The following is a 17,365-nucleotide window of genomic DNA, read 5'->3' as shown; positions in this document are numbered from 1 at the left end:
TGCTGCTCTACCAGCCCAGAAGAGATAATGTTTGCTTAGTTCTTGAAGATCTTTCCTGCAAGTGTGGAGAAATGGCAGGTAGTTTCAGCTATATAAGTTTGAGGATGGAGATGTCAAGGATATGCCTAAATAGGGCATTGAGGAGGATACCCATTGAAAAGGAACTGTAGATTGTAGACGCAAATTGGTAGATTTAGCAATGTGAACGCCAAGGACATTGGATTTGGAATCATTTACCTTGTTAACAGGACTTTTTTATCAATGGACCCTGAGACAGTAACATGAGGACACAGAACAGCACTGTTGCTATTCATACTAAGTACATGAATGGACATGCTACTTTTATGGTCCTTTCATTAATTACTTCATGATTACTGTATGTGCTGTATCATTTGTAACACGTTGGATATGCAATCTTATGCCCTGTAAACATGATCGGACATTGATCGGACATTACGACGACAAAATCCGTCAGGATTTTTTCCGAGGGATTTTGGGCCAAACTTGTCTTGCATACACACGGTCACACAGAGTTGTCTGAAAATCTAATCGTTCTGAATGCGGTGATGTAAAACACGTACGTCGGGACTATAAACGGGGCAGTAGCCAATAGCTTTAGTCTCTTCAATTATTCTGAGCATGTGTGGCACTTTGTGCGTCGGATTTGTATTCAAACAATCAGAATTTAAATGATTGGATTTTGTTGTCGGAAAATTTTATATCCTGCTCTCAAACTTTGTGTGTCGTAAATTCAGACGGAAAAAGTCCGATGGAGCCCATACATGATCGGAATTTCCGACAACACAATCCGATCGCACTTTTTCTGTCGGAAAATCCGACCGTGTGTACAAGGCAATACATTAAGTTATCTGTAGTTCAAGGGAGGCCAAGAATAGAAGTTAACTAAAAAAAAAAAAGGATGTACCTGATGTGTTTCAAATATACAACAGACGTCCTGTAGCAATCAGAAAACCAGTAAAGGGGAATTTAAATAAAGTAAGTAAAGCCCGGGATATTCACCTACCTGGGATATTCACCTACCCATCATCCTTTCTTCCTGTCCTTCTACAGTCACTGGAATACTAATGTAAAATTAAAATCCTCAATTGATTGGATTTGAATGTGCGATGAGAAGGTTTGATGCTGAGTATGTCCTAGCAGGCTTGCCAGTTTCTCAATAAGAATCCATAAAATGATTTGTAAATCACAAATGTTTAGAACAGATTGGGGTCAGCAGATGTAACAATGTAACTGAGCTCTGGATTTCCCCTTGAAGAACAGGAAACCCAAATGAGCAGTAAAAGGTGACTCCATCCAGGAGGTGAATGATCTCTATGGTGGAGGATACAACAGGGACAAGCAGAGAGTGATCAGTAAACCAATCATTGGTCACTTTATTGATGTGCTGATGTGTTTTTTTGCCATGTAAAATGGCAGCCCACACTGGTGAGTGGAAGACTGCAGAGGAAAGAAGATAGATACATGACTACCTGACAATAACATACAAAATGTAAGTTCAATTTATGTAAGTGAAAAAAAAAATATTTTTTTATTTTTCATGGAATTTAGTTTTTTTTTTTCAGAACGATGGAACTGAGATCACATATACAAATACTGTATACCTAACACCAAACTCTGACGGAGTGATTGTAAGAGATGAGATCCCCATTGACTTTCATTGCTCCTATCCATTAAATATGGAGATCAACCTTCTTACCGCTGTCAGCTCCTACGTAGTGTGAGTCGCTTTTCCTCTATAACTATACGTTGCTAAATAAGCTGAGATTGCACTCAGATGTTGTAAATGTCCAATTGGTGTCCAGTCCTGTAGAAATATATTTGTTATGTTTATTTAGCATCAAAATATTCCAGAGTGGTGTATACATCAGAATTACAGTCAACGTACCCATCATACAGACAGACATATACTGAATATTGGGGTGATGTGATAAAGTATAATAATAATAATAATAATAATAATAATAATACATTTTATTTATAGTGCCCTTTTCATCAAAAGATCTCAAAGTGCTACAGGTTAACCTCCCTGGCGGTATGATTATTTCGGATTTTAGGTGCTGAAAGCGGTACAATTATTTTGCATGGAAATTTGGCGTTTTATATTGTAGGTCTGTAATTCTTAACAATAACACACTTAGATCTGTCCAAACAAGAGTCTAGTAGATATCCCGGGTATGATAAAGTTTGAAACACAAAAACATAAATTATAATATAATAAATAAAAATAAATAATTAAAAAAAAATATATATAATAATAATAAAATAAATTTCCCCACGATTCACTATCGCTCAATTCTGCAAGTGTTCTAATTTACTATCGCTGTTTTCTATCTGGTCTAAAGCCACTTTTGACGTAAGGGGACACTTTTTGGTTGCTATGGACAATCTCCAGTTTCCAGGCAGAAAGAACAGTATATATAATATAAAACTGCATGCAGGGCATTGGACAAATCACTGGGGACAAAAGGAATGTGAAATAATTTCATACAGTACTGTAATCTGTAAGATTACAGTACTGTATGTGTTATGATTTTTACAATCTTTTGAATTTGCCGCCAGGGTCCGCCCCCGTGCGTTGCGACACTTGCAGGGAACGGAGCCTGGCACGGAGAGGCTTCGGAGGAGACAGAGCCCACGGACACTGCAGGGGACATCGCAAGATCCTGGGGACAAGGTAAGTAAAGCCACACCAGGATCCTGAGCTGTAATCCCGAGTGTGGCTCGGGGTTACCGCTAAATGGACTGAATTTTAGCCCCGAGCCACACTCGGGAAAACCGCCAGGGAGGCTACAAAAAAAAAAGGAAATTGAGCAATTTATATGATAAAACAAGCATCTAAAAAGAAATGTCTTAAGACCTTTTTTAAAACAGTCAGTAGATTGAGGAGACCTCAAGGTGTCCAGTAGGGCATGCCACAGGTGCGGGACAGTTGCACAAAAGGCCCTGTCTCCCATTGTCCTAAGTCTAGTTCTGAGTATATGAAGAAGGTTTTAGTAAATGGAGTGGAGAGAACGTGTTGTGCTTTGTGGTTTGAGAAGTTCTTTGAGGTGTGGGGGGACATGTCCATGGATACACTGGTGTGTAAGAAGGGAAACCTTGTACTTAATCCTGGCGGAGACAGGAAGCCAGTGAAGTGAGTGAAGAATGGGCTCATGTTTACGCACTCTCATCAGGATCCTTGCTGCAGAGTTTTGGACGTACTGAAGCCTCTGCAGACTCTTTCTAGGAATCCCAACGAGAAGTGCGGTACAGTAGTCCAGTCTGGAGGAGACAAAAGCATGAACCAGAAAAATATGAACTGATATGTTATTGAACATTGAAAGCAACTGAAGGGAAGTGGTCCTGTCATATTAGTACATACAAACTCAATTTGGCCAATGCCCCTGGTTTGTGACCAAACTACTTTAGGCTGGGAAGCCACAGATGTAGAATGAGAAGAAAATTAGTACCTGTATAAAGATTAGGTCACACACACTGGCTTATATTCAATTCTCCATGTGGCTTTTGTCCTCCAAAGTCAGTGGTGCCTCCTGGAGACCAGATTAAGGTCTGTCATTGCTGGGCTCCCCATAACCAGAGCTGTGAACAATGTCTGTTACTATCTAGGCTGGCCAGAACACAATGACAGCTGAGAAGATGAAACCTTACTTTGCTAATGTAACCTCCTCCACTATCCCGCCACAGATTCAACATTTTAATAAGACAGAGCATCAAAAAAAGTGAATGATGGACTTGTTAAAGAGTTTGTTAAGGCAGAAGGTGCATTCTATGCATTAAGATAAAAAGCCTTCTGCGTGCAGTTCCCACTCACCTAATACTTACCTAATAGATCTTTGGTTAGACTTTGGTTTGACCGTGTGTAGGTAAGACCGCTTGAATGGAATTCCATCCAGGTTCCATCGGAGAAACCTTCGGAGTTTATTCCGACGGCAAAACTGGTCGTGTTTACGTGGCATAACGCTGAGCTGAAACAAAGAGTAATGGAAGTTTAGCTGCCAGCATCTAAAGTCAGAATACAGACTTCACAGATAATAATAAAAATTAAAAATGCAGCGTTAGAACAGTAGCATGAAATGGTAACAAATGTCAAACTATGATAAAACTAATGAAGGTCCAATATCACAAGTTCGTATATTGAAGAATGGGTATAATAACCATTGCAGATAAAGGGACTATAGGAGAAGATAGGGTGATATTCCTTCACACCAGAGAGAATCCCGTTCCACACCCAGTGAGAGTAAGTAAGCCTGCTTACCAGCTATCCGTGACCACCGTTTTAAAGTGGTCTCACCAATCGCAGGGAATTGTGTCTCCCCAGAAACCTCATAAGCTCGCTTCAATCCTCACCAATCACTCAGTACTCAGAAGTAAAAAAAAACGAAAATGCTCCCATAGTGCAGTACATCAAAAGCTCAACTTATTTTTACTAAAAGGATTGCACTTACAAGATTGGCCAGCAATGGGCTGGCCAATCCCCAGACGGCGTTCTATGTGACGAAACGCGCAGGGTGGAGCCTACAACGGTGATGTCATCACGCTATACCTCCTGTGAGGCTGATACATGAGATAACCATGAAGTGAAGCCCGTAGGGATGCCGCAATCCTTCGTTTACCTATCGGAATCCATTACATGCTGATGACACATTCCTATCTTGTAAGTGCAAGAACAGGATTCTCTCTGGTGTGAAGGAATATCTCCCTATCTTCACCTATAGTCCCTTTATCTTTACGGAGAACAGATGTTGGTTATTATACCCATACTTCAATATACGGACTTATGATATTGGACTTTCATTAGTTTTATCATTGTTTGATATTTGTTACCATTTTATGCTACTGTTCTACCGCTGCATTTTTAATTTTTATTATCCCTTAGTAAATCAGCCTCAATATCTTCTCTTTATAGTAATAAGTGAGGCTGGTTACAAATATTTAAAAAAGTGAATGTGATTTTAATTGCTTAGATGTGATTGGGTATTCTTTGCAAAGTGAAGCCTAAAATTGAGGTACACGAGTTTTTTTGTCGATTTATACACCGCCGACCGCTCGGTTTTCAGAGCTCGGTGAATAGAGAGCTGCTGACTGTCAGTCACAGCGCTCTGCTCTTCCCCTTCCTCGTTCACTGGAGTGCTGAGCTCTAGAGGGGTGGGGAGTGGCCGGCTCAGGCTCTCATTGGCTCGCTGAGAGGCTGAAACGGGTGTCAGTCCAGGGACCTGGCGGATCCAGACTTTATTGCGGGATGACGCGGTGCCTGGACTGATATCCATGACATCAGCAGAGAGAGGACTTCAGCCCGCTCTCTGCTAAAGACGGATCACAGGAGTGCAAAACGAATTGCACTCCTGTGACCTATAGGAGAAGTACAGCCAAGTGAGCTTTGGCTATATTTCTCCTTTAAAATACTTTGTATTGCTGATATGTGGCTGCTGTACCAAGTACTTGTATAAGAAAGTCTCCTGTTCTCTTTGTATTGCTTCCTTTATGTGCAATTCCTGGTGTCCCTGCTAGTCCTTCTGCTTTCCTATTAAAAACTGACCACACTAAGCAGGAGAACACATTGTGGGAACTCACCCTGCTCTCCTCCAATGATCAGACTTGTCCTGACACGCCTCCGCTGCACAGCCATTCACAGGGGAGATCAGTGTACTATTGCCTTTCCTCCCCAGCTCTTATGCAGCTGAGAACAGAGGGAATATAATCGCTTATAAAAAGGGGGAAAAGGTATAATGTTTTTTTTAAATCTACGCACACATTTTTTTCCTTTCATTTCTATTCTAACCACTTGCCGACTGCTGCATGTACATATACGTTGGCAGAATGGCACGGCTGCGCAAATGGGCGTATCTGTACGTCCCTTTAAATTTGGCGGCGTGTGATGTCTGCGGGGATACCCACGATCGTCTCACGGAGCTAAATAACGGGGAAATGCTGATGTAAACAAGCATTTCCCTGTTCTGCCAAGTAACAGGACACTATTCACAGCTCCCTGTAATCAGCAGCGGTGATCAGTGTTGTGTCACACGTAGCCCCCTCCCCCCCACAGTTAGAACACATCCCTAGGACACACTTAACCCCTGCAGCGCCCCCTCCTGGTTAACCCCTTCACTGCCAGTCACATTTACACAGTAATCAGTGCATTTTTAATCGCACTGATCGCTGTATAAATGTGAATGGTCCCAAAATAGCGTCAAAAGTATCCGATCTGTCCGTCATAATGTCACAGTCATGATACAAATTGCAGATCGCCGCCATTACTAGTAAAAAAAAAATATTAATAAAAAGGTCATAAATCTATCCCCTATTTTGTAGACGCTATAACATTTGCGCAAACCAATCAATAAACGCTTATTGCGATTTTTTTACCAAAAATATGTAGAAGAATACATATCGGCCTAAACTGAGGGAAAAAAATGTTTTTTTATATATTTTTGGGGGATATTTATTATAGCAAAAAGTAAAAAATACTGCATTTTTTTCGAAATTGTTGCTATTTTTTGTTTATAGCGCAAAAAATAAAAAACGCAGAGGTGATCAAATACCACCAAAAGAAAGCTCTATTTGTGGGGAAAAAAGGACATCAATTTTGTTTGGGTGCAACGTCGCACGGCCGCACAATTGTCAGTTAAATCGACGCAGTGCTGAATTGCAAAGAGAAGAGTGCTCTGGTCTTTGGCCAGCCAAATGGTCCGGGGCTTAAGTGGTTAAACTGAATGGCGTTGTTTTACAAGGTGATTGTTTACTTTAATCTCATTTACTAAGCTCTGGAGCAACTACAGAGTGCACACTCTATTTGCCTTTAGTAAATAAACCTCATCATGTCTATATCATTTTTGTGCCGTATTATTTTAATAATGAATATATTCTATTACAGCTCGGCTATTATCAATGTGGCTGGAACAGCTAATTACACAATAACGATGGGTCTATTCCAAGATTCCAGCTACACCACCCCATATACTGACTCCCAGGTGTGGCTGAGCTCCTCCACCATCCTATATGTTGGTGTCATTGTAAGTGGAGCAACGGGTTCATCTCCATTTGTGCTCGTCATGAAAAACTGCTACGCCACCCCAACAGCTGACAGCTCCTACGGCCCCAGATACAACATCATAACCAACCAGTAAGTTCATTACATATGTTGTATATTATTCTTCTCAAACTATATCAGGATTTGTAATTTTGTCATTTGCCCTGTGTTGCTAATTAAACACAGATCACCCAATCAGACCTGAAACAATGAAAATATTAATAATGAAAAGAAAAAAAAGAAAAGGAAAAATCCCAGGAAAACCCATATTCCTCAGACATAGTCGAGTGATAAGAGGTTACAGGATTCCCATCATCATTGTATTGGTGAAATAGTTGGTTGCTACTCCTCGCTCCTGACATCATTAATGCAATAGCCCTACACAGGGTTACACTGTAGAAAATGTAACAGATGGATTTCCCATTGAGTAGATGAAGTTAGTGAAGAATGACAGTGGAGGAACAGTGGAGTGTAGGTATGGGTGTGAAATGTTATCAATCTTGATTTAGTCATGAAATTACATTTCCTAAAATTGTCTTTTAGATATGACTTTGGGCACTATAAAAGCAAAATAAAAAAAAAGAAAAAAAGAAAACCATGAGTAATTTAAAGCTGCCAAGAAGAGCAGGAAACTTTAAAAAAAATAATATGGGGAGTGGGACGACCCTTTTAAACCACTTCAATGCTGAACACCTTCCAGCCCAGACTAATTTTCAGCATGCTGTTATAAAAAGTTAGCAAAATATAATAATCTCCAAAAATGTAGGCCAAAATTTATTCTGCCACATTTATTTGGTAAAAAAAAATAAAAAACAAAAACAAATCAGTGTATATCATTTAGTCTGTAGCAAAGTTATAGAGTCCACAAACTATGGGATATATATCTGAAAACTGATCAGGTCTGATTTACTGAGGCCCTAAATTTCCAGGACAGTACACATATCCCTCAGATGGCCCCTTTTTGGAAAGTAGAAAGCCCAAGGTATTTAGTAAGAGAATGGTGAGTAGGGATGAGCTTCGAGTTCGAGTCGAACTCATGTTCGACTCGAACATTGGCTGTTCGCAAGTTCGCCGAACAGCGAACAATTTGGGGTGTTCGCGGCAAATTCGAATGCCGCGGAACACCCTTTAAAAGTCTATGGAAGAAATCAAAAGTGCTCATTTTAAAGGCTTATATGCAAGTTATTGTCATAAAAAGTGTTTTGGGGACCTGGGTCCTGCCCCAGGGGACATGGATCAATGCAAAAAAAAGTTTTAAAAACGCCCGTTTTTTCAGGAGCAGTGATTTTAATAATGCTTAAAATCAAACAATAAAAGTGTAATATCCCTTTAAATTTCGTACCTGGGGGGTGTCTATAGTATTCCTGTAAAGGGGCGCATGTTTCCCGTGTTTAAAACAGTCTGACAGCAAAATGACATTTAGAAGGAAAAAAAGCCATTTAAAACTACCCGCGGCTATTGCATTGCCGACAATACACAAAGAAGTTCATTGCTAAAAACGGCATGGGAATTCCCCACAGGGCAACCCCGAACGAAAATTAAAAAAAAAAAAATGACGTGGGAGACCCCCTAAATTCCATACCAGGCCCTTTAGGTCTGGTATGGATATTAAGGGGAACCCCGGCCAATATAAAAAAAAAATGATGTGGGGTTCCCCCTATATTCCATACCAGACCCTTCAGGTCTGGTATGGATTTTAAGGGGAACCCCACGCCAAAAAAAAAAAAACGGCGTGGGGTCCCCCCAAAAATCCATACCAGACCCTTATCCGAGCACGCAACCTGGCAGGCCGCAGGAAAAGAGGGGGGGGAGAGTGTGCCCCCCCTCCTGAACCGTACCAGGCCACATGCCCTCAGCATTGGAAGGGTGCTTTGGGGTAGCCCCCCAAAACACCTTGTCCCCATGTTGATGAGGACAAGGGCCTCATCCCCACAACCCTGGCCGGTGGTTGTGGGGGTCTGCCGGCGGGGGGCTTATCGGAATCTGGAAGCCCCCTTTAACAAGGGACCCCCAGATCCCGCCCCCACTGTGTGAAATGGTAAGGGGGTACTTACCCCTACCATTTCACTAAAAAACTGTCAAAAATGTTAAAAATGAAAAGAGACAGTTTTTGACAATTCCTTTATTTAAATGCTTCTTCTTTCTTCCTTCATCTTCTTCTGGTTCTTCTGGCTCTTCTGGTTCTTCCTCCGGCGTTCTCGTCCAGCATCTCCTCCGCGGCATCTTCTATCTTCTTCTCCTCCGGCCGCTCCGCACCCATGGCATGGGGGGAGGCTCCCGCTCTTCTCTTCATCTTCTTCATCCTCTTCTCTTCTTTCTTCTTCTCTTCTTCATTTTCTTCTCCGGGCCGCTCCTCACCCATGCTGGCATGGAGGGAGGCTCCCGCTGTGTGACGGCGTCTCCTCATCTGACTGTTCTTAAATAACGGGGGGGCAGGGCCACCCGGTGACCCCGCCCCCTCTGATGCATGGGACATGACAGGACTTCCCTGTGGCATTCCCCGTGATGTCACAGGGAAGTCCCTGTCAAGTCACAGTGCGTCAGAGGGGGGCGGGGTCACCGGGTGGCCCCGCCCCCCGTTATTTAAGAGCCGTCAGACGAGGAGACGCCATCACACAGCGGGAGCCTCCCTCCATGCCAGCATGGGTGAGGAGCGGCCCGGAGAAGAAAATGAAGAAGAGAAGAAGAAAGAAGAGAAGAGGATGAAGAAGAAGATGAAGAGAAGAGCGGGAGCCTCCCCTCATGCCATGGGTGCGGAGCGGCCCGAGGAGAAGAAGATAGAAGGCGCCGTGGAGGAGATGCTGGACGAGAACGCCGGAGGAAGAACCAGAAGAGCCAGAAGAACCAGAAGAAGATGAAGGAAGATAGAAGAAAGAAGAAGCATTTAAATAAAGGAATTGTCAAAAACTGTCTCTTGTCATTTTTAACATTTTTGACAGTTTTTTAGTGAAATGGTAGGAGTACGTACCCCCTTACCATTTCACACAGGGGGGGGCCGGGGTCTGGGGGTCCCCTTGTTAAAGGGGGCTTCCAGATTCCGATAAGCCCCCGCCCGCAGACCCCCACAACCACCAGCCAGGGTTGTGGGGATGAGGACCTTGTCCTCATCAACATGGAGACATGTCCCCCCCTCTTTTCCTGCGGCCTGCCAGGTTGCGTGCTCGGATAAGGGTCTGGTATGGATTTTTGGGGGGACCCCACGCCGTTTTTTTTTTTTTTTGGCGCGGGGTTCCCCTTAATATCCATACCAGACCTGAAGGGCCTGGTATGGAATTTAGGGGGTCTCCCACGTCATTTTTTTTTTTTTTAATTTTGGTTCGGGGTTGCCCTGTGGGGAAATCCCATGCCATTTTTATCAATGAACTTCTATGTGTATTGTCGGCAATGCAATAGCCGCGGGTAGTTTTAAATGGGTTTTTTCCTTCAAAATGTCATTTTGCTGTCAGACACCCCCCAGGTACGAAATTTAAAGGGATATTACACTTTTATTGTTTGACTTTAAGCATTATTAAAATCACTGCTCCTGAAAAAACGGCCGTTTTTAAAACTTTTTTTTGCATTGATCCATGTCCCCTGGGGCAGGACCCGGGTCCCCAAACACTTTTTATGACAATAACTTGCATATTAGCCTTTAAAATTAGCACTTTTGATTTCTCCAATAGACTTTTAAAGGGTGTTCCGCGGCATTCGAATTTGCCGCGAACACCCCAAATTGTTCGCTGTTCGGCGAACTTGCGAACAGCCAATGTTTGAGTCGAACATGAGTTCGACTCGAACTCGAAGCTCATCCCTACTCCTGAGTATGGCGATGTCACAAGTGTGAGACTTATTCACAGTTTAGGTGCATAGAGGGACCCAAAACGACCCCTATTATGTACACATCCCTTGTGACAGCAATAGGCCATGACAGGTAGTCTTTATGGAGAGATCTGCAGCCTATTAGACCCCATGTATTTTCTCTGCCCTTAAAAGCATCTGATTACACCAAGATCGGTGTGATCAGATACTTTCCAAATTTGAAAATAGCACTGTTTACATCCCTGGAAAGCGGAAGTAACAAAAATGATCATTGTTTCCAGTTTCCTATACCAGAGAGCTCATCTTGGGCCTTCCAATTCTCAATGAGCTCTGTGGTAAGCCAGTTCAACTTCCAGCTTTCATTCCCAGCTCCCCAGTGGGACAGTAGAGCCCAAAAAGAATCCGGCGGGTGGCAGGAGAAGGGGTGACCCATCACCCTGGCTGTAAAATCCATATAGCAGCTAATTAACTGTTAGGAGGGTTTTTATATAAAATCCCACCACCGGCTGAAAAAACAATACCAGGATGATGCCTTTAGCTGTAGACATTATCCTTGGTATAACCACTTAGTCAGTCAGATGGCATGCATGTACGTGGCATTAAGTGGTTAAAAACACTTTATTTACCATAAAACTACTCACATAGGTAAAGAGATGCAGCTTTCTAATAGTCAAGCACTCAGCATCTGACATCACTTCCTGACATGTTTCGTCCATAGACTTATCAAAGGAGAAAGTACGTACGTCCTCCTAGATCAACGATTAGTCCCGCTTGGCCGATTATATGCAGTGGCCAGATGGGAAGTGGTTATGAGATTCTTCTCAAAGCACTGTAGATTTTTAAGGATTTTTATTATCATTTAGCAAAGGGACTGGCATGTTTAATCACCCTTTACCCATGGGCGTACAACTCAAAGGAAAAGATCATGTTTGAAATTATTTTGTCTTTTTTTTTTCACGTAATAAATGGGCCTCCTGTTTGCACTCTAAAAACATTGTTGCACTCATGTGTCAAGTAAAGGCATTGGTGTCAGAATTTAATCATGGAGAACAACCCAAATATTACATAAGCAGATCAGGAAAACTGCTGTAGGAGAAAGAATATTAATGAATGGAAAAAGATTTATAGCTTGATATGGTTGGAAATATTCTAATCCTTGTCTGATGATAACACTTTTAGATGCCCCAACAAGAATGATCAAACAATCTCTGTGCTAGAAAATGGAGTGTCCCTTAAAGGTCGCTTTTCCCTTCAAGTGTTTAAATTTCTGGGAGGATTTGATAAGATTTATTTACACTGTCAGGTCGGCTTGTGTGACACCTCCAACTCTTACTGCGCTGCTGTGAGTATGGATTGTTTACTTATATTTCTTTATTTTAAAGTTGGAATTTCAGGAAAACAGCTAAATTCAGAGTCCAAACTGATCAATGTGGACTGTTTTGCCGCGTACACACGATCGGACATTCCGACAACAGAACCCTGGATTTAATTCTGACGGATGTTGGCTCAAACTTGTCTTGCATACACACGGTCGCACAAATCTTGTCAGAAATTCTGAACGTCAAGAACGTGGTGACGTACAACACGAACGACGAGCCGAGAAAAATAAAGTTCAATAGCCAGTGCGGCTCCTCTGCTTGATTCCGAGCATGCGTGGAACTTTGTGCGTCGGAATTGTGTACACACGATCGGAATTTCTGATAACTGATTTTGTTGTCGGAAAATATGAGAACCAGCTCTCAAATTTTTGTTGTCGGAAATTCCGGTGGAGCCTACACACGGTGGGAATTTCTGACAACAAGCTCCCATCGGACATTTGTTGTCGGAAATTCCCACCGTGTGTACGCAGCATTTCTCTTGAAAGGGGATTTTGCTAATCAGTTTGGCTAATCTTGTGGTTTAGAAACCCCTGCCACACTGCACACCCAGCAAGATAATTCCACTGTTAGCTGATTCAGCCATACAACTTCCCTTGTCACCTGTCTGAAAATTGGACAATGAGTTATCATAGTGATGATTATGGTTAATTATCTAATGAGCAGGCTAGAGACGGACCCAGGAGCCTGAAAATCTGGAAAGTAGAACTGGCACCCTCGAGATATGTAGCGTGGTAGAAGGATGGGAATCACAAATCAGACTGAAAAGAATTGCAAATGTTTTTGGAAGGTTAAACAGTTTACTAGTTCAACCGTACTTACTGATTGGCTAATTGGGCTCATTGGGCTAATTGAGCTCCACTTAGGCTGTCAGTGTTATCTGTATATTTGTGGTGGGGATATTAAAGTGTAAGCTCCTCTGGTGCAGAAGATTGACTCAGTGTTCTCTGTGCAGCATTACATATTATGTAACAGCTTTATATAAAAAAATAAAATAATAATAATAATTTAAATAATAATAGTGTTTGACTCTGGTAGGGCCATTTGGGTATGCTCTTCTGTTGGTTTGACTTAGTATGGGACAAATTAAATTGTTTTTTTATAAATAAATGGGAAAAATGTTATTAAAAGGAAAGCAGATCAGCAGGTCCAAGGCCAAAATCATTTGCTGGGACCTGCTGACAAAAATCAAGCTGTATTGAGTGACAGCGCAGGTTAGCAGGGGGTGAGCTGATGCATGCCTTAAACCCGAAAGAAGCTGGATCTCGTAAATGTACGTGATCCAGCCTGGCTGTGCCGCCGGCCCACAGTAAATGTACGGTGACTGGGCATCAAGCAGTCCTTCATTTTGTGGCTGGGCATCAAGCAGTCCTTTTTGTGGCTGGGCATCAAGCAGTCCTTTTTGTGGCTGGGCATCAAGAAGTCCTTCTTTTTGTGGCTGGGCATCAAGTAGTCCTTCTTTTTAGGAAATCCAGAATGATCTTCAAAACCATTTTTAAGTGTGTACCCATTAATAAATGTTTTGGTCCAACAAATATTTTATGGCTAATAAAATCTAAACTGGTTTAAAAATATGGTAATTCTAAATAATAATAATAAAAAAAAGATTTACAATTAATCTAAAGACTTGGAGGTTTCCATGAACATAATCGGGGGAAATCATGAAGACCTTGCAAAAAGATCTGAACAAATGAATGGGGTGGGCAACTACATGGCAAATGAGGTTCAATGTAGAAAAATGTAAAATAATGCAATAATAATTTTTGGGTGACAAAAATCTGAATGCAATCTATAGACTGGGGGGAGAACCTCTGGGGGAATCTAGGATGGAAAAGGACCTGGGGGTCCTAGTAGATGATAGGCTCAGCAATGGCATGCAATGCCAAGCTGCTGCTAACAAAGCAAACAGAATATTGGCATTAAAAAGGGGATCAACTCCAGAGATAAAACGATAATTCTCCCACTCTACAAGACTCTGGTCCGGCCGCACCTGGAGTATGCTGTCCAGTTCTGGGCACCAGTCCTCAGGAGGGACGTACTGGAAATGGAGCGAGTACAAAGAAGGGCAACAAAGCTAATAAAGGGTCTGGAGGATCTTAGTTATGAGGAAAGGTTGTGAGCACTGAACTTATTCTCTCTGGAGAAGAGACGCTTGAGAGGGGATATGATTTCAATATACAAATACTGTACTGGTGACCCCACAATAGGGATAAAACTTTTTTGCAGAAGGGAGTTTAACAAGACTCGTGGCCAGTCATTAAAATTAGAAGAAAAGAGGTTTAACCTTATGGGGCGTACACACGGTCGGACTTTTCATCTACAAAAGTCCAACGGACGCCGACGGACTAAAGCTGGCTGGTAATCCGATCGTGTGTGGGCTTCTTCGGACTTTCAGCGGACTTTTTCAGCCTCAAATCCGACGGACTTTAGATTTGAAACATGCTTCAAATCTTTACGTCGTAACTACGACGGACCCCGAAGTCCGCTCGTCTGTATGCTAGTCCGACGGACAAAAAAACGACGCATGCTCATAAGCAAAAACTAAACGGAAGCACTCGGTCTAGTAAAACTAGTGTTCGTATTGTAGGTAGCACATTCCTCACGCTGCAAAATCTGTGATCGTTGAATGCAGCGCATTTAATGTCTTCTTTACGAATGCTATAAAGAACGAAGATGTTTTGCTGTTCATATTCAAACAGAGTTCTCCCAAACAGATTTCTGGATTCTTTTTCTGTTTGATCTCATGAATGACATGGTATGCTTTTTCAAAACAATGTTTCCATAGTAATAATACTTTTAATTTTTTATTTTTTTGGTGGAGTCATCTTTTCTTGTAATTTGTATCCAGATATTTATTTTATGATTGTTGTGGAACTTTTTTTCTGTTTATCTCTAATTTTTTTTGTAAAGTTACCACAGGGAACCCATTTTTATATATATTTGTTAAATTTTTTTTTATGTTTGTAAAGTTACCACAAAGAACCCTTTATATTTTTTGTTTTTATAGTGATTTTTTTTTTGTTTTTAAATAAAATTAACCCAAAGCACCGTTTTTGGTTATGTATCTTTTTTTTTTAAAATACCACTCGAACATTATTAACATTATTTTAATCTATTTTTGGTGTGTTTTTGCAAAATCAATGAGATTGTTGTCCCTTGTTAATTTAAAACATTGTGTCTAAAATCTATGATTTAAAATAAAAAACCTAAACTCAAAAAAGATCCATTTATTTATGGTCTAAATAAAATAAAGAGGAAGTCAACGCTGGAAAAAGTATGTGTACAAGAAAATGGGGATCTTGAGGAGTCCATATAAGAGGGAGCACAATCTGGTCCAAGAATCCCAGAGATCAACAGCACCAGAAGATGATATAGATGTCCCCAGACTGTGGTACTACAACAGCCTGCGTCTTCTGTCAGACCAGACTGAACCCAGGTCATCACTTTCTTCTCTTCCCTGCAGCCTTTCCTCCACGCTGCCCTGCAGCCTTCCATGCAGCCTTCCCTGTAGCCTTCTTTGGAGGCTGTGGCTCTGGTGTTTCAGTTGTGGCAGGAGGAGGAGGAGGAGGAGGAGGAGGGGGGGCTGCCTCATGTAGTTGGGTGTTTCGTGTTAGCGTGCCCTGCAGCCCCTTCTGGATTGTTTCCCCAAATAGTCGCTCACAAATGAGGCGCTGCTCCCAATCCATTTGAAGAAGCCTGCTGGCTAAGTAGCAGCCATAGGACTCTTCCGCTTCGGGGAGGCTCCTTAAAAAACGGGTGGCCTCTTGCATGAGGCGCAGGGATGCCTCCTGTGTGACCGTCCCCTTCCTGGCCCTTTTTTTGGGAAGGTGGAGGGGAGGCGCCTCCTCCAGGATGATGGTGAATCCGGCCTCCTCCAGGCTGTCCATGGGCCCGGTCTCCTCCTGCCTGCCACTTTCCCCACATTCCTCCTGGATGGACTCATCCTGTGTATAAAAAAAGGACAATAGTTTTAGTATATTTTTTTGGGTTCATCAATGACACACAGTTTGCTTCTTATGACTAGCAAATTCAATGTGAATACATCTCTTTAATAAAAGAGTCTAATCAGACACCCTAATTATTTCAAGCAGGTGCTAAACATATTTAGCCACTACTGTCAATTGATATGTATACACAATTTTGAGTGCAAAATTATTTTAGACAATTATAACATCCAGTTAACATCATTAATATTAGGACAGTAAATATTTGTTAAAATAATTTACCTGACTCCAGATGGTCATATCCGGTTCATCCAGGATGGAAGACCCAGCTTGCTCCTCATGAGCCTCTGCTGGGGTGGAGGGAAGGGTGGAGGGAAGGGTGGAGGGAAGGGTTGAAAGTGATGCCCTGGCTTCAGTCTGGTCATCAAGAAAACGGAGTTGATTGTAGTACCACAGCCTGGGTACATAAACATCATCTGCTGATGCTCCTGATCTCATTGATTCCTGGATCTTCTTATGTTCCCTCTTATACATGTTCCTCAAGACCCCAATTTTCTTGAGCAATGTCTCCATTGTTGCTTCCCGGGATGGTCGCCTGGACAAAGGACAGAAGTCTCTCCAGCGTTGACTTCCTCACATGCTTTGCATAATACTGAGGGTGTTTCACCTCCCACAAATTCCTCATCTCTCTATATTTAGAAATAAAAGCAGTAAGGAACTCTGGATCCTTAAATAGGGGATTCATAATGTCTGTATAAAAGATAAAGTCACAAGACAAAAAACACTTATTAGGTTTCTGCTAAACCCTCATCATCTTATCCCTATGTAGGCCTCATCAATCTGTCAAGCCATATAGGCTGCTTGCTACAAAGTCTTGACCAAAAGTATAAATTTTAAATTACCTTCGTTTAGTAGCGTCCCGGTCCACTATCACCTACGTACAGAACGTACGTACGACACAATACGTAACAGCGCTTTATACACTGCACATGCATAATACTACGCCTATTTGGCCCGCCCCTGACGTTCTTTTTGTTTACAGCGCTTTATACACTGCACATGCGTAATACTACGCCTATTTGGCCTGCCCCTGACGTTCTTTTTGTTTACGCATATAACCCGCCCTTGACTCTACGCACAGAACGTACGTACGACACGTGCACAAGGCCCCTCTTTATACACTACGCATGTGTGAAACT

At 42.1% G+C, this 17,365-nt stretch overlaps 1 protein-coding gene across 1 annotated transcript in view; it reads left to right on the top strand.

The window, feature by feature from the left end:
• Positions 1-17,365, top strand: part of LOC141147840 (uncharacterized) — a 151,139-nt gene that overhangs the window by 116,074 nt on the left and 17,700 nt on the right. Inside the window, exons 13-15 of the mRNA XM_073635005.1 lie at positions 1,584-1,738; positions 6,893-7,141; positions 12,026-12,188. Coding sequence (XP_073491106.1) covers positions 1,584-1,738; positions 6,893-7,141; positions 12,026-12,188 — 567 coding nt within the window. The remainder of the gene's footprint in view (positions 1-1,583; positions 1,739-6,892; positions 7,142-12,025; positions 12,189-17,365) is intronic.

This window comes from Aquarana catesbeiana, linkage group LG06 (assembly GCF_042186555.1).
Source record: "Aquarana catesbeiana isolate 2022-GZ linkage group LG06, ASM4218655v1, whole genome shotgun sequence".
Classification (NCBI taxonomy): Eukaryota; Metazoa; Chordata; class Amphibia; order Anura; family Ranidae; genus Aquarana; species Aquarana catesbeiana.
The sequence above is the reverse complement of the archived record's forward strand: the minus strand, read 5'-3'. Positions and strand labels throughout refer to the sequence as shown.